This window comes from Hyperoodon ampullatus (assembly GCF_949752795.1).
Source record: "Hyperoodon ampullatus genome assembly, chromosome: 20".
NCBI lineage: Eukaryota > Metazoa > Chordata > Mammalia > Artiodactyla > Ziphiidae > Hyperoodon > Hyperoodon ampullatus.
The window spans coordinates 15,206,858-15,225,343 of NC_136933.1; the positions used below are offsets into that span (position 1 = coordinate 15,206,858).

Sequence of the window (18,486 nt, forward strand, 5' to 3'; positions counted from 1 at the left end):
TCTAGATAATTCCTTATTTAATAGAATCTATATAACTGCTTGTTTTAATTTCCAGACCACTTTTGCTGTTTTGAGGGATGTTCATAACTCAAATCTTTACCCTGGATCAGGAAGTGGGTTTTATTTGTACTGAAAAGACATGTTTTAGGCCTTTAATATTGTGGTTTGGGTCATCAGTGATACTTTTTTAGTATTTTGCATAATGTGCCCAATATTTGTGAATTCTGATGATTAGCAGAAAAAGACGAGCTTATTTCACTTATCTCCTGTAGTTTAAAAATAACTCATAATAAAACTTGGTGTTCTATTCTTCCACAGGGGAAAAACAGCTAATGAGCGTTCACTAGCATTTTAATGACAGAAATCTTGAGACAGAGTGATTAACTAAGAATAGCTTTTCAGGGCTTCCCTGGTGGCGCAGTGGTTGAGAGTCCGCCTGCCGATGCAGGGGACACGGGTTCGTGCCCCAGTCCGGGTAGATCCCACATGCCGCGGAGCGGCTGGGCCCGTGAGCCATGGCCACTGAGCCTGCGCGTCCGGAGCCTGTGCTCCGCAACGGGAGAGGCCACAACAGTGAGAGCCCGGGTACCACAAAAAAAAAAAAAAAAAAAAAAGAATAGCTTTTCATAACTTTAATAGGCACAGGGAGACTGTGTAGTGGCCTAATACAGCCTTCGTAGATGCAGTGGTCTGTTCATCCAGCCAGGTTTCTGCTACTTCAGGAAGACTGTGTAAAAACCGCACAAGAATAGAGAATATCTAACAGAGGAGAAAGCATCAGCATTTAAACCTGGCATCTCCCTTCAGTGTGAAGCATACTTAGCCTTTTTTTTTAAATTGATTCAAGCATAAAAATAAACAAATCACCTCAGGACCATTGAATCTTGAATGACCCATTTCACTCCAAATCCAGTTGTTGTTCCTTATCAGTTTCTGTTTCTAATGAGAACATACTTTCAAATTTACTTTCTACACAGAAATATTGGTCTCATAAGTTTTAATGACTTCAGAGAATTCTGTCATAGTTTTTAATCATTTCCCCTTTGTTGAATATTTGAGAGGGTTACTAAGTTTTCACTGTTTTATGAATAGTGTTGCTATGAGCAATCACTGTATAATTTTTGTAAGAAAGGCCCACTTCCTTGAAGCGAGTTCCTAAAAATGGAAATATACCAGGTCACATGAATATTTCTCCTTCCTCTGTTGGTAACATTTTCTGTAAATATAACATTTTTATTGCAGCTGCCACCAACTTTGGGATTTATCTTTTTTATTAGCTTTTGCTAGTGATGATAGATATGTAATAAATCTAAATTCCCCACACTTCCAGGTCTTTTCCAGTCCTGGAAATCAGTATTAGTCTGGCCTTCTCATTCGTTCTCTAGCATCTCATAACTCCCTAGGGGGCATCCACTGCACAGTACCGTAGTTCTTTTTCTGTGCACTCGACTTTCTCCAGTGCCGAAGCCCTCCACATCACAGGCCTTGCTTTAGACTCCTGTATCCCTGCAGCTCCTCACACAGTAATATCTCCCTAATTAGGAGCTCAACCAATAGCCTGTGCTTTAGTTTGAAAATCAAGTTTGTGTTACGGAAATCGGAGCCAATTAGCTTCTATTTTAGTAGCCAACACGTTAGGAACCACTATTTGTGTTACTGATAAGATAGTGGGTTTTTTTTTTTGAGAGGAAAAATCTGTTTCTCTTACTTTCTTAATTTAGCAACTGGGCACGTTTCCGAAATCCTCAGAATCTGGCCCCAAGCGGTAGCTTGTCGGAGTGCACGCATGTCCTGGAGCTTGTGAACTGTTCTGTTTCTTGCTCAGCTGCACAGCACCAAGTGAATTTTTCGTATGCATGAAATTTCTCAGTGCCTTCGACTTTCCTGCTGTTTCAGTGGCTGGCAGTGCTGCTAGGGGTACGACCCACACAAAACCAGTTCCCTGGACCTGGGTGATTCTGGGCATCTGGGGCAGGGTGGGGGGCACTTAAAGCTCTTGGCTTAATAGAAATTGATAGCCAATGCTCAATAGTCAACTGAGAATTATTTCCAGTTCTCTGGCAAAACCTACACTATTCCCAGCAAGGAAGCCAGCGGTGCAGGGTCGGGGCCTGACATCTACACTTGTTATCCTGGGCCCTCAGGCACTTGCAGGAAGGAGGAGCAGAAGCCTGTGTGAAATTCCCACCAGGAGAGGGTTCTTGGGGGAAGCCAGAGATTCCCAGCCTGGGTTCAAGCCTTGGGGGTAATCTTGGGACAGAAAGTAGAAACTGCAAGTATCAGGTGAGGAAGCAGGGGAGGGCGGTCCGGGACCAGGGGTGTTAACAGGCCTGGGTGGTTCCGAGCTTTCTCTTGGTGCAGTTCTAGCCCCCTGGTAGGTGGTGGGTTTAAAGCTGTCTGTGGGACTCAGAGACCTTCTGACTTGTAAAGTGGTATTTGGACTGGATGACTTCCAAGTCTCAGTGTGGTGCAACATGCTCTTACTTTGGTTCATTTTATGACTTCGAGAGCATTTAATGTTTATGTTTTTAATTTGCCTTTTTATATTTTGAGATCTTTTCCTAGCTGGTGTCGGAGCAGAATTCTGATACCCATGTATGCATGATACAAGCTAATGACGCTAAATTAATTTTCGCAGTCATTCGGTGTTTACGTTAGTTTGGTTAAGGAACTCAAATTACATTTGGTTCCTATTGTGCAAAGCCATATAAAATTGTTCAAACCAGGAAACAGCTGTCTTTCATAAAAGTACAAAGATGTCAATGGTTAGTTCATTACTGAATAATAGCATTTTTGGATTACTTTTCTAGGAGAGATGTGTTCTGGAGTAAAGAAGCAGTCCCCACTTTGGGGGGACGGGTATCAGAGGGTGGCAGCAAAAGGTAAGGGCCCCAGAGATGGGTTCCCAAGGTCACAGCCCGAGTCTGCTCCTTGCTAGCCTTGACTCTGGGTACATCACATAACCTTGCAAAATGAGGGTAAACCTTATAGTAACGTTGTAAAGATGAAATGAGATGTACACATAACGCTGTCCATTCAGTGCTGGCACATGGGCAGGCTCTATCAACGTGAGTTTGCTGAAGGTGAGACGTTTAGATACACGGCATCTTCAGTCAAAGGATTTTTTTGTATCCTCACATGATGGCATATACTTTGGGGTCCCCAGAATTTCCAATCAGTAATACAAGTGATGGCTGTCATAGTTGATGTTTTATTTCCAGTAGCATCTTTCCCCAGTTGGCAGGTGTTTTGTGTCCTTGGTTTCGTTTATTTACTTCCTAGGTATAAGTAGGGGAATTTAGGCAATAATGCACCATTGTCTGCCAAAAGCTATTTTTTGAATTCTCTGAGCAAGAGCACCGTGCTGGCCATGAAAACAGAGAAAGGGCAGGGTGCTACTGGGTAAATGGACAGTGGGGAGGAAACCAAGAAACGGAAGGCATCACTACTCTTAGGGATTTGATGATCTGGTTGGAGAGATCGTATCCGGGGCAGGCTAGTACGCAGGTTTCCTTTGGGGTGACTTACTAGCTCCCGTTACTCATAAGAGCGCATTGTGTTGGTCCTTTACAAATCTGCACACATACCTACCCAGGAAATCCTCTTGCCAGCATGAAGCCGGCTTGTTTACCTTGATAACACACCTTTAGTCAGCTGCATTTCCAGATCGTTAACACGGGGCTTTGTTGCAAGGCTGCCGCGAACTCCACCTGCCCCCATCCTAATTACGAACACCGCCTTGGCAGCCCTGCTTCTCCGGGCTCAAGGGATCCTGGCTCAGTTTGCTGCGACGTCTAGATAAAGATCTCTGGAGCCCATCTGGGGAAAGGAAGGTGAGAATGGGAGCGGCAGATGCTGCCTTTGTCCGGAACAGTAGCCTTCCTGCCATCACCATTAGAATGTTCTCCACAGTGATGCAGATGAGCCAGTTCTGCTCTGGTTGCACATTTGTTCTCTGATTCCACCGTCTGCAGCCCCTCCCCGTCGTCCTCACTACCTGCCCTGCTCGCAGCCTCCTCTCTAAGGTGGCCTCAGTTCTGAAGGCAAATCTCACTGATGCATGTTTCTCTCTCCTGCAGGGGAGTTGCTGAGTCAGCCCAGACCAGAAGGCGTGGCAGAGATCATTTGCCCCAAGAATGGCAGCGAGCGAGTGAATGTTGCCTTGGTTTACCCACCCACACCGACTGTGATCAGCCCGTGTTCCAAGTGAGTTCTGAGCCCGCAGCCCCTGTCCCTTACTCCTGAGAACAAAAATCCAGGTTAAAGTACCTTTCATCAAACCTGGAGATGCTCCCCCAGGGCAGACCTAGTTATCTGGGCAACAGCAAAACTATGGCTTATACAACAAACTAGGAACTTTCATTTTTTGTTATTTGTGATTTTTTTTTTTTACTTTTGCTGATAAAAGCACATTTTAAAACAGCTTTCTGAGATACTGTTCACATATTATACAGTTCACTTGTTTAAAGTGTATGATTCATTGTTTTTTTAGTATATTTGCAGGTATATGCAACCAAAAAGAGTGATCTTTTTTTTGATGGAGAGTCATAATTCTGTCATTGTAGTATGAAGTGGGCCCTCACTTCAGAAAACAGTGAGGGCTCATTAAATAAGAAAAGCTGGCAGAAAATCTGTAGTAGATCCTTTTTTCTTGTGGGTCTCTGATTCTCTATCAGCCTCGACAATCAGAAGCTGTGTGGTTTTTTCCCACCTTCCCCAAAATGCACTTAAAGACACAGAATGTACCCGTGTGAACTAACTTTTGGATACAAGGTTAGCTTAGCATTGAACTCAGATGATAAACTTAGGTTAAACTCATCTGTTTGGTTTTTTCTGTAGTGTTAAGAACTGAACAGGCCACTTTAGACTGAGATGAAATACCTTTCTACTGCAAATCTTGAAAAGCAGTAGTCTTACCAACAAAGTATTCATGAAGGAGACTTCCATTTTTCTTCCTAGTTGACCACATAGAATATTTTTTCCATATCTAAGCTTTGTATAGGGATGTTGGAAAGTTCGTATTTGAGAATGGTGACCTGTTACGGCCTCTTGAGAAACTTGCTGTCAGGCTGCATTCCTGAGAGCTTGTGTGATAGGAACTTATGTCTCCGACCCTCCAAGTATCAGCTTTCCTGCCCTTGATATGCTGTCTGCAGAGCAAGGGTCTGCTGGGGATTTCTCATTCATTAGCAGCTGTCCCTTTTCTCCAAACTGGGTGATTCATTAGACAGAACATCCCTAATCCATCTTTGCTGGAAAATGTCACTGAACACCCAAGGGAAATTCTTCTCTCATGCTCTTCTATTCAGAATGCTTTTCAAGGTTAACTTATCACTAATATATGACCCTATGACATTGTGAAACCTTGAAATGCTTCTTAGGATTACCCAGTAACTTATTATGAACCAGAACATTCCCCTGTCCTGAGCATACCAAACATCAGAAATGTTACCATTCTCTGAATTGGTATACACTGGTGCCTTTCTTACACATAGGGTAAGGATAAAGGGATATTATAAAAAACAGCATCTGGAATGGAGGGAAACAATTGTTCAATAGGCTTTGCATGGGTGTAGATTTTCCTGAGCCAGGAGAGACGGTAACCTATTGTTTTGCCATAGCCACGTGGCATTTAGTAGGCAAGATAGAGGTTGGAGTTAAAATATCCACTTGCACGAGAAACCACAGTGGCACTGAGCCAGAGTTATCAGTGTCTTCTCACCGGCTTCTGTTGTCCTGCCACAGAAGGACATTTATACCAACCTGCAGCAATGCTATCAGCTCCTCTCTTCCAGTTTATCATACCTGAAATGAACAAGCAGCTTTAAAGCCTTGGGTAATCAGAGCCACATGACCTGAGACTTCTAGATGCTGGAGGGGATACCTTTAGGGACTGAACTGCTTTTGACCTAGCTCTGTGAACGGTTTTATTTTGAAATGGATTTTTAAGAAAAGGTCTCATACAGTGGATGGCAGATTTACAGGGTAACTCTCAATTCTAAATGAAGGAATATCCTTGAGAACAAAATGGAAACAAACAGTCAGGCCCTGCACAGCCCAGTGGAAACTCTACTTTACAAGTGGATGGCAATGTATTGGAAGTGGGAGATTTGGGGATCGATGAGGAAAGCTGTCCCAGGAGGTGGTCGTTAGGTCCAGACAGCTTGGGTCTGAGCCTGAGAGCTTCTGAGAGTTAGACTTAGGGTCTCAGTGGACAGTAGAAATTGGTAGACTGGAGTTATTGCCCTGGTTTTGCCACTCCAGGCCCAGTTAACTTAGGCAAGTCACTAGAGAGTGACCTTTTACTGCTCTCTCCTCCTCTAAAATGCGGGTCAATGGTCAAGATCAGACTTTCTTCATCAGGCACGTGTGTATCAGAATTTCCAGGGCCAGGCACTAGTCTTTAAGGAAACGAGTCACTCAGATGATTGTCATGTGTGTGCCAGACATTCTGCTCATTGAGAATCCCCTCCAGGTCTCCCAGGCCAGTGAGTCTCATCTTCAGGAGAATTCTTAATAATTTTGCCAGGACGACAGGCGGCAACCAGAGCCATCCCAGGAAAACCAGAATAGTCACCCTACTCTTAGGTCATTGATCTAGATCTTACAGTGTTTTTTTTGTTTTGTTTTGTTTGGGTTTTTTTTGCGGTGCACGGGCCTCTCACTGTTGTGGCCTCTCCCATTGCGGAGCGCAGGCTCAGCGGCCATGGCTCACGGGCCCAGCCACTCTGCGGCATGTGGGATCTTCCGGACCCGGGCACGAACCGGTGTCCCCTGCATCGGCAGGCGGACTCTCAACCACTGTGCCACCAGGGAAGCCCCCTTACAGTGGTTTTAAAAAGACATCCCAAGCTCTTCTTTGACCAGTTTACTCCTCTCCTTTATAGGTCAAATGAGACTTGTCATTCACAGCCTGCCTTTGACCATGTGTAAAATAATGGTGCTACTATGAGCTTTATAAGGAAAAAACATTGATGACTGTTACTTGATTGGATCTTCCTTATGAGTTCCAAGCTTCTCTATTTCTCATTTTTTAAAATTTCGAGGTGTGTTATTCCCCTACAGACAGAGAATAAAGAGCAAGTAGTGATTTTTTTTTTTTAAGTGACTTATTCTCATAATTCACCTTGGATGATGGTGAAGTCTCTGCCAGCGTTCCATGGGGAAGAGGTTACATGAATTGAATGAAATGCCTGTCCTTCTGCACCTCGCTCTCCAAGGAGAAACGTATCAACTGAGTGACTTCTTGGTCCCTTGGCTGATTATCAGATAGAAATATGAGTCATTTCCATACTTTGGCAATCCTGGGCTGATTTTCAAGGATATTTGCCTCGGAGATGAGATGAAAATTGATCTAGTAGCAGATTTGCTGGGTTGATTTGAAAAATTCTGACCTCCTTAAGGACATGGGTTCTGTCTGATAAACATTTTTTTAAAGCTTTGGTATACTTTCATACCATAAAACTTGCCCATTCAGTGATGGTTCATATATTTACAGAGTTGCGCAGCTGTCACCACAATCTCACTTTAGAACATTTTCATCATTCCAAAGAGAAATTTCATGCCCATGCCCACCTGCAGTCACCGTGCCTAATACAATACCTAGTTCCATGCAGAAAATAAATAATTTTTAGTGCCACTTTCAGGAATGGTTTTGCTCCCAGGTGTGTTGGTATTAAACAGATTTGTGAGTTTTAAGGAAATTCATACAAACACTTGTTATCTTTGGCCCAGTGCAGTCTGAAGGCAGTGAAGTGACGTGCACCCCTGCTGCCAGCCCCGTTTACTGAACAGTAGAAGGGAAATGGAGTTTCTTGTAGGGAAATCAGCCTCCTTCAGAACTCTACCTATACCTAAAGTATAGGTAGCAATTTTTAAAAACATAGACTTAGTTGTTAAGAGCAGTTTTAGGTTCACAGTAAAATCGAGCAGAAGGTACAGAAAGACCCCATCTACCCCCTGCCCTGGCCACACACAGCCTCCCCAACCAGACTGGAACATTTGTCACAGGTGATGAACCTACACTGACACCTCGTTATCATCCGAAGCCCACGCTTTACATTAGGGTTCACACTTGATGTTGTACATTTCATGGGTTTGGGCAACTACAGAATGACATGTATCTACCATTACAGCATCTTACACAATATTTTCATTGCCCTAAAAGTCCTCCGCACTCTCCCTCTTTATCCCCCCCTCCCCTCTTAACCCTTGGTGCCCACTGATCTTCTTTTTTTTTTTTAGCTTTATTGGGATGTAACTGACAGATAAGTAAGATATTTAAAGTGTACACTGTGGTAGTTTGATATCCGTCTGCACTGTGAAAGGATTCCCACCATGTACTTAATTAACACATCCATCTGTCACGTATTTATCCTTCAGAACTTCTGAGCGGCAGCCTAACTGACCTTTAATATAGACAGGGATACTGAGCCTTGGACTTTAGGGATCATAAAGGGCAAAAATATACTTTCAGTGGGAAAAGCAAGGCAAACGTACAATAGAAGGATTTTTTTTTTCATTAAAAAAAAATTTGTGAATTCCTGTCTCCATCCTGTTGCTTTACAGGTTGAGACACTTTAAAATTCCAGTTCAGAAGGGAAATGTGAACTTCTTTGGGCAAATTGCAGCCTGCTGTTTGCCTTTCATTTTTAGATAACTTATGGAATATTTCTTTCTCATTTCCAAAGAGATTTTCCTCCTTTACCAATTAAAATATATATTCTGAAAAACTGCCACTTGACTCAATTTGTCTACTGATTTTCATTTAAAAGACAGAATTCAGCAGGTTAGCTATGAAAATGTTTTACCTTAAGAAATACTGGAGATACATACAGTGGGTGGGGACAAGATGGCAGAGTAGAAGGACGTGAGCTCACCGCCTCTCATGAAAACAACAAAATCACAACTAACTACTGAACACCTATCAATAAAAAAATGATGGAACCTACCAAAAAAAGATATCCTACATCCAAAGACAAAGAAGAAACCACAACAGCACAGTAGGAGTGGTGCAATCACGATAAAATCAAATCCCATACCTGCCAGGTGGGCAAACCACAAACTGGAAAATAACTATACCATAGAGGTTCTCCCACAGGAGTGAAAGTTCTGAACCCCACATCAGGCTCCCCAGCCTGGGAGTCTGGTTTCAGGAGGAGGAGCCCCCAGAGCATCTGGCTTTGAAGGCCAGTGGGATTTGATCACAGGAATTCCACAGGACTGGGGGAAACAGAAACTCCAGTCCTGGAGAGTGCACACAAGGTCTTGTGCACTAGGACCCAGGGGAAAAATCAGTGACCTCGCAAGAGCCTGGGCCAAAGCTATCTGCTGGTATTGGAGGGTCTCCTACTGGTGGGGGGAGGGGGGATGACTTTGGCTCACTGTGGGGACAAAGACACTGGTGGCAGTAGTTCTGGGGAGTACTCATTGGTGCAAGTCCTCCTGGAGGCTGCCATTTTCTCACCAAGACCTGGCCCCAGCCACCAGCCTGTAGGCTCCAGTGCTGGGAGGCCTCAGGTCAGACAAGCATCAGGGTGGGAACACAGCCCCACTCATCAGCAGACAGGCTGCCTCAAGTCTTCCTGAGCCCACAGCTGCCCACTAAACACACCCCTTGACAGGGCCCTGCCCACCAGAAGGACAAGACCCAGCTCCACCCACAAGTGGGCAGAAACTAGTCCCTCCCACCAGGAAGCCTGCACAAGCCCCTTAGATCAATCTCATCCGCCAGGGGGCAGACAGCAGAAGCCAAGAACTACAACCCTGCAGCCTATGGAATGGAAACCACAATCACAGAAAGTTAGACAAAATGAGCCAGCAAGAGGAATACATCCCAGACGAAGGAACAAGATAAAACCTCAAAAGAACAACTAAGTGAATTGGAGATACACAATCTAACTGAAAAAGAATTCAGAGTAATGATAGTAAAGATGATCCAAGATCTTGGAAAAAGAACGGAAGGATAGATCGAGAAGATACAAGAAATGTTTAACAAAGAGCTAGAAGATCTAAATAACAAACAAACATAGATGAACAATACAATAACTGAAATGAAAAATACACTAGAAGGAATCTACAGAATAAATGAGGCAGAAGAACGGATAAGTGAGCTGGAAGACAGAATGGTGGAAATCACTGCTGTGGACAAGAATAAAGAAAAAAGAGGGGCTTCCCTGGTGGCACAGTGGTTGAGGGTCCGCCTGCCGATGTAGGGGACATGGGTTCGTGTCCCAGTCCGGGAGGATCCCACACGCCGCGGAGCGGCTGGGCCCATGAGCCATGGCCGCTGAGCCTGCGCATCCGGAGCCTGTGCTCCGCAACGGGAGAGGCCACAACAGTGAGAGGCCTGCGTACCGGGAAAAAAAAAAAAAAGAAAAAAGAGTGAAAAGAAATAAAGACAGTCTAAGAGAACTCTGGGACAACATTAAACACACCAACACTCACATTATAGGGGTCCCAGCAGGAGCAGAGAGAAAGGACCTGAGAAAATATCTAAAGTGATAGTAGCTGAAAACTTCCCTAACATGGGAAAGGAAACAGTCACCCAAGTCCAGGAAGCAGAGAGAGTCCCAGGCAGCATAAACCCAAGGAGGAACACACAAAGGCACATAGTAACCAAACTGACAAAAATTAAAGACAAAGAGAAAATATTAAAAGCAACAAGGGAAAAGCAACAAGGGAAAAGCAACAAAACATATAAGGGAATTCCCATAGGTAATCAGCTAATTTCTCAGCAGAAACTGCAGGCCAGAAGGGAATGGCGTGATATATTTAAAGTGATGAAAGGGAAGAACCTACAACCAGGAATACTCTATCCAGCAAGGCTCTCACTCAGACTTGACGCAGAAATCAGAAGCTTTACAGACAAGCAAAAGCTAAGAGATTTCAGCACCACCAGACCAGCTTTGCAACAAGTGCTAAAGGAACTTCTCTAAGTGGAAAAGAAAAGGCCACAACTAGAAACAAGAAAATTACAAGTGGAAAAGCTCATTGGTAAAGGCAAACATTACAGTAAAGGTAGCAAGTCAACCACACACAAAATGATATGAAAGTCAGCAGTCGTGAAAAGAGGAGAATACAAATGCAGGATATTGGAAATGCACTTGAAATTAAAAGACCAGCAACTTAAAACAATCCTGTTTTTATATAGATTGCTGTATTAAAACCTCATAGTAACCACAAACCAAAAATCTACAATAGATGCACACACAAAAAAGAATAAGGAATCCAAACACAACAGTAAAGTTAGTCATCAAATCACAAGAGAACAAAAGAGGAAAGGAAGAAAAAAGACCTACAAAAACAAACCCAAAACAATTAATTAAATGGCAACAAGAACCTACATATCAATAACTGCCTTAAACGTAAACAGACTAAATGCTCCAACCAAAAGACATGGACTGGCGGAATGGATACAAAAGCAAGACCTGTATATATGCTGTCTACAAGCGACCCACTTCAGATCTAGGGACACATACAGACTGAAAGTGACGGGAATGAAAAAGGCAAATGGAAATCAAAAGAAAGGCAAATGGAAATCAAAAGAAAGCTGGAGTAGCAATGCTCATATCAGACAAAATAGACTTTAAAATAAAAACTGTTCCAGGAGACAAAGAAGGACACCACATAATGATGAAGGGATCAATCCAAGAAGAAGACATAACAATTGTAAATATAAACGCACGCAACATAGGAGCACCTCAATATATAAGGCAAATACTAACAGCCATAAAAGGAGAAATCAACAGTAACACAATAATAGTGGCAGATTCTAACACACCACTTTCATCAATGGACAGATCATCCAGACAGAAAATCAGTAAGGAAACACAGGCCTTAAATGACACATTAGACCAGACAGACTTATTGATATGTATATCCATCCAAATGCAGCAGAATACACATTCTTTTCCAGTGCACATGGAACATTCTTGAGTATTGATCATATGCTGGGCCACAAATCAAGCCTCTGTAAATTTAAGAAAACTGAAATCATATCAAGCATCTTTTCCAAACACAATGAGGTAAGAAATCAACTACAAGGAAAAAACTGTAAAAAGCACAAATACGTGGAGGCTAAACAATATGATACTAAACAACCAATGGATCACTGAAGAAATCAAAGACAAAATCCAAAAAATACCTAGAGACAAATGACAACAAAAGCATGACAATCCAAAACCTATGGGACACAGCAAAAGCAGTTCTAAGAGGGAAGTTTATTGCAATACAACCTTACTCAATCTCAGAATCTTACAATCTCAGAAAACAAGAAAAATCTCAAACAACCTAACCTTACACCTAAGGCAGCCAGAGAAAGAACAAACAAAACCCAAAGTTAGCAGAAGGAAAGAGACCATAAAAATCAGAGCAGAAATAAATGAAATAGAGATGAAGAAAACAATTAAAAAAAACAGTGAAACTAAAAGCTGGTTCTTTGAAAAGATAAAATTGATAAACCTAAACAAAACTGATAAGAAAAAAAGGGAGAGGAACTCAAATCAATAAAATTAGAAATGAAAAAGGAGACGTTACAACTGACACCACAGAAATACAAAGGATCATAAGAGACTACTACAAGCAACTATATGCCAATAAAATGGACAACCTGGAAGAAATGGACAAATTCTTAGAAAGATACAACCTCCCAAGACTGAACCAGGAAGAAATAGAAAATATGAACAGACCAATCACAAGTACTGAAATTGAAACTGTGATTGAAAAACTCCCAACAGTCCAGGACCTGATGGCCTCACAGGTGAATTCTATCAAACATTTAGAGAAGCGTCAACACTTATCCTTCCAAAAGTCTTCCAAAATATTGCAGAGGAAGGAACACTCCCAAACTCATTCTATGAGGCCACTATCACCCTGATACCAAAACCAGATAAAGACACAACAAAAAAAGAGAAAATTACAGGCCAACATCACTGATGAACAGACACAAAAATCCTCAACAAAACACTAGCAAACCGAATGCAACAATGCATTAAAAGGATCATAGGGCTTCCCTGGTGGCTCAGTGGTTGAGAGTCTGCCTGCCGATGCAGGGGACAAGGGTTCGTGCCCCAGTCTGGGAAGATCCCACATGCTGTGGAGCGGCTGGCCTGTGAGCCATGGCCACTGAGCCTGCGCGTCCGGAGCCTGTGCTCCGCAATGGGAGAGGCCACAACAGTGAGAAGCCCGTGTACCACAAAAAAACAAAAACAAAACAAAAAAAAATGGATCATATACCATGATCGATACACCATGATACTACATAGAAAATCCTAAAGATGCTACCAGAAAACTACTAGAGCTCATCAATGAATTTGGTAAAGTTGCATGAAATACACAGAAATCTCTTGCATTCCTATACACTAACAACAAAATATGAGAAAGAGAAATTAAGGGGAAAATCCCATTTATCATCCCACCAAAAAGAATAAAATACCTAGGAGTAAACCTACCTAAGGAGGCAAAAGACCTGTACTCAGAAAACTGTAAGACACTGATGAAAGAAATCAAAGAAGACACAAAGAGATGGAGAGATATACCACGTTATTGGATTGGAAGAATCAATATTATCAAACTGACTATATTACCCAAAGAAATCTACAGATTCAATGCAATCCCTATCAGATTACCAATAGCATTTTTCACGGAATTGGAATAAAAAATTTTACCAACTGTATGGAAACACAAAAGGCCCCAAATAGCCAAAGCAATCCTGAGAAAGAAAAACGGAGCTGGAGGAATCAGTTCCCTGACTTCAGATTATACTACAAAGCTACAGTAATTAAAACAGTATGGTACTGGTGCTGAAACAGAAATATAAATCAATGGAACAGGATAGAAAGCCCAGAAATAAAACCACACACCTATGGTCAATTAATCTACGACAGAAGAGACAAGACTACACAATGCAGAAAAGACAGTCTCTTCAATAAGTGGTGCTGGGAAAACTGGACAGCTACATGTAAAAGAATGAAATTAAAACATTCTCTAACACCATACACAAAAATAAACCCCAAATGGATTAAAGACCTAAATGTAAGGCTGGATACTGTAAAACTCTTAGAGGAAAATATAGGCAGAACACTCTTTGACATAAATTGCAGCAATATCTTTTTGGATCCACCCCCTAGAGTAATGAAAATAAAAATAAAAATAAACAAATGGAACCTAATTAAACTTAAATGCTTTATCACAGCAAAGGAAACCATAAACAAAATGAAAAGAAACCCCACAGAATGGGAGAAAATATTTGCAAATGATGTGACCAACATGGGATTAAGCTCCAAAATTTACAAATAACTCATATGGCTCAATATCAAAAAAACCCCAAAACAACAGCCCAATCAAAAAATGGGCAGAAGACCTAAACTGACATTTCTTCAAAGAAGACATACAGAGGACCGAGAGGCACATGAAAAGATGCTCAACATCATTAATTATTAGAGAAATGCACATCAGAACTATAATGAGATATCACCTCACACCAGTCAGAATATGCCCATCATCAAAAAGTCTACGAACAATAAATGCTGGAGAAGGTGTGGAGAAAAGGGAACCCTCCTGCACTGTAGGTAGGAATGTAAATTGGTACAGCCACTATGGACAACAGAATGAAGATTCCTTAAAAAACTAAAAATAGAGCTACCATATGACCCAGCAATCCCACTCCTGGGCATATATCTGGAGAAAATGGTTTGAAAGGATACGTGCACCACAATGTTGCAGTGCTGTATACTCTAGCCAAGCCTTGGAAGCAAACTAAATGTCCATCAACAGATGAATGAATAAAGAAGATGTGGTACATAAATACAATGGAATATTACTCAGCCATTAAAAAGAATGAAATAATGCCATTTGCAGCAACATGGAGGGACCTGGAGTTTATCATATTAAGTGAAGTAAGACAAAGACAAATATATGATATCGCTTATATGTGGAATCTTTAAAAAATCATACAAATGAACTTATTTACAAAACAGAAACAGACTCACAGACATAGAACGCAAACTTACGGTTACCAAAGGGGAAAGGTGGGTGGGAGGGATAAATTGGGAGATTGGGATCGACATATACACACTACTATATTTAAAATAGATAACCAACAAGGACCTACTGTATAGCACAGGGAACTCTATTCAATACTCTCTATTGGCCTATATGGGGAAAGAATCTAAAACAGAGTGGATATATGCATATGTATAATAGTTTCACTTTGCTGTACACCTGAAACTAACCCAACACTAAATCACCTATAGTCCAATATAAACATTTTTTTAAAAGACATACTGGAATGCAACTTACACTTCCGTGTGGCTTCTTAATGGACTGGTCCTTGAACATGCAGGAAACAGAAAAGTATCATTTTTATTTTCTGGCAGTTGCCATTTCTTTTGTGGTGCTACCCTATCTGTCTGTGGAGTGGTGGAACTGAAGAAGGAAGCAACTTCTGATTTTGGCAGGTCATGTGTTACAGAATTAGAAAAAAATGGGCTGGTTTGAAAATTGCTGGGCAAAGCTTTCTCCTTTCCAGAAAGTATTACCGATAATAAAGGACAAGGCTCACACTGCATTTCAGACTTGGATTATTGCGTATATACTGTAGCGTTCCAATTCAAGTAAGATTCCAGCTACTTACTGTTTGCAAGTATTCTCAAACCCATAGTGATTACTTTGCATAGGAATGTTGGCAGTTACATTGTTATGACATAAGGACATTAAGCCTTTTATAAAGAGTAGGATGAAGATTCTGTGGCCTTTACCTCACCAAATAAATAGGCAAAGTATGTTTAACTGCACTCAGATTCCTTCGGACTCAATTAAAAAACTTTTTTTTTTAAGGAATGGATAAATTTGGCTTAATCACAATGGAGAGTTTTTCACTGATCTCCGAAGTGTAAAACATGAAGGGTGGGGATGGGATGGGATTTCAGAAGGAACGGAGGCTTAAATGTGGAGGTTGCCTGTGGGGTGTATCACAATGATTTGCATTGATTTGTTTTGTTCTTTGTAAGGAGTAAGACAGCTCCTTGCCTTGTTGCTTTCACGACTGGGAGGAATAGTGTTTCTTTGATTATTTAGTCTCCCGTCAGCCACATTGATACTGGAATTTGTTCCCTCTCTGCTTAGGTATCTCCATACTTTCTTGGACAATTAAGTGGAACAGATAGTGCTTCTTTCCCTTATGCCATCATTTTTACTGTACCCAATCTGTGACTTTAGGAGCACCAATTTTTAAGGGTAAGTCTCTGGGAAGCAGAGAGGGTTTCTTGAATAGGTAAGGGCCTCCTAAGGACTTGGAGAGTTTAGGGGAAAAAAAGGGGGAGGATGGGCTTGGGACGAAGAGATTCTATACAGCAGGACATTTTAAGATTACAAATCTTTTACTTATCCAGAATCAAGACATATTGGAGAATTAAAAATAAGAAAACCGCTCAATTCTTTTGCCTAATTTACTATAATGCATATATCAGTCACCTTAGATCCTTTTCGGGAAAAAGTCATTTAAAAAACCTCATTCTGGGCTTCCCTGGTGGCACAGTGTTTGAGAGTCCGCCTGCCGATGCAGGGGACGCGGGTTCGTGCCCCGGTCTGGGAAGATCCCACATGCTGCGGAGCGGCTGGGCCCGTGAGCCGTGGCCGCTGAGCCTGCGCGTCCGGAGCCTGTGCTCCGCAACGGGAGAGGCCACAACAGTGAGAGGCCCGCGTACTGCAAAAAAAAAAAAACAAAAAAAAACCTCATTCTAATGTAATGCAAGAATATAACATCAGGAAAAGCTCAAACTGATTAACACAGCAAACCATTTTTTTTAAATCTGGAGTTTCCTACTTTGTAGCTAATTGACTATTTATTTATTTATTTATTTATTGGCTGCGTTGGGTCTTTGTTGCTGCGTGAGGGCTTTTCTCTGGTTGTGGCGAGCAGTGTGCGGGCTTCTCATTGCGGTGGTTTCTCTTGTTGCAGAGCACAGGCTCTAGGTGCACGGGCTTCAGTAGTTGCAGCAAACGGGCTCAGTAGTTGTGGCTCGTGGACTCTAGAACACAGGCTCAGTAGTTGTGGTGCAAGGGCTTAGTTGCTCCGTGGCACGTGGGATCTTCCCAGACCAGGGCTCGAACCCATGTGCCCTGCATTGGCAGGCAGATTCTTAACCACTGCGCCACCAGGGAAGTCCCAGCAAACAGCTTTTTAAAAGCAGTGTTGGTATTTATTTTCTCAAGGCAGTTCGACAGGCTCTGGAGTTATGCCCTCTGAGTTTGAATCCGGCTATGTGTTAGTGCTGTGACAGGTGCACATCACAGCAGCACCATCTCCTGAGCTCGTTCTGTGCATTTAGAGACCGTTGCAGGGGAAGCATTTAGCATTATTCCTTACACAGATTAAGGAGTGCTCAATAAATCCAGTTGCTGTTATTTCTACCAGAAATATTAGTATGTACACCATGCATAACATATAAAGGTAATAACAGAAAACAAAATTTCAAAATCCAAAAACAGATGCTAGAGTCAAATCTACTCACTGACTTACCTAGGACTGTTTTGCTTATTAACTGAGGTACCGGCACAAGGCAGGTAAACGTGCGAGCTGAGGAGGCAGGAGCATGCTGGCTCACCTTCCCGTCCACCACCACGGAGGGGTCAAGGTGAAGTACATGCGGATCTGTTTATGAGGCCACCTTCAGCTGCTCAGTAAACGTCAGTGTCCTAAACCCATCTTCCTGGGATAAAGAGGAGATGAGGGGAATCATTCCTTTCACATTGTAGATGCCAGTGCCCACGTGCCTGGACAAACTCCGTATAGCGTGGGAATGGAAGATGGGAGATACGATGAGGCCAACAGATCAGGAAACGACTGCCGGGGAAAAGACAGTTTATTACAGTTCCTTCGGGGAGGGGCACGCCGTGCCCTGGGGCGGGGCAGGGCTGCGTGGGGAAGCACCTGTGGGCCAGGAGGCGGAGGGGAGGGGCCTGTGCTGTGGTCTCTGCGGGAAGGTACGGGCAAGGCAGGGGAGCACAGGTAGGACGGGCCGGTTTGCGTAGTTTCCGCGGGCTCCGGGGCACAAAGACAGTCCCGAGTTGTCTGGAGCCTGGCCCTGGTGTGATCAGGGCAGGTGGAGAGTGGCCTGGAGTGTGAGAGCCTGATCAACGGGGTGGTTAGGGGTGTGGACTCCGGACTCGATGGTTTGCATGAGAAGCAAGCACGCTCGGTCTGAGTTGTCGACTACGAGTGGGCACTAACTGGCTGACCCTGGGAGGGGCAGTCTCTCCGCGGTGGGCCAGGCCGCAGAGGTCAAAGCATCAGAGGACAGAAAAGACCCGCTTAACGTCAATACAACAGGGTGTGGCTTCACTGTCAGCCTGAGCTTCTAATACGCTGAATGCGTTTGCCGCGTCCCGCCCGGCAGCTCCCTTGGACGTGCCGTGGCTCCACAGCGCACCTCTCGTCCCCCTGCCCCGGAGCTCTTCACTGCCCCTGCCTCCTCCCGTCTCCGG

The 18,486-nt window shown here is 43.0% G+C and overlaps 1 protein-coding gene across 1 annotated transcript in view; it reads left to right on the top strand.

Moving 5' to 3' along the window:
• The window catches only part of MFHAS1 (multifunctional ROCO family signaling regulator 1), a gene marked incomplete at its 5' end in the record, with an annotated part of 129,189 nt that overhangs the window by 107,225 nt on the left and 3,478 nt on the right, over positions 1 to 18,486 (top strand). The window contains one exon of the mRNA XM_079726800.1: positions 4,080 to 4,206. Coding sequence (XP_079582926.1) covers positions 4,080 to 4,206 — 127 coding nt within the window. The remainder of the gene's footprint in view (positions 1 to 4,079; positions 4,207 to 18,486) is intronic.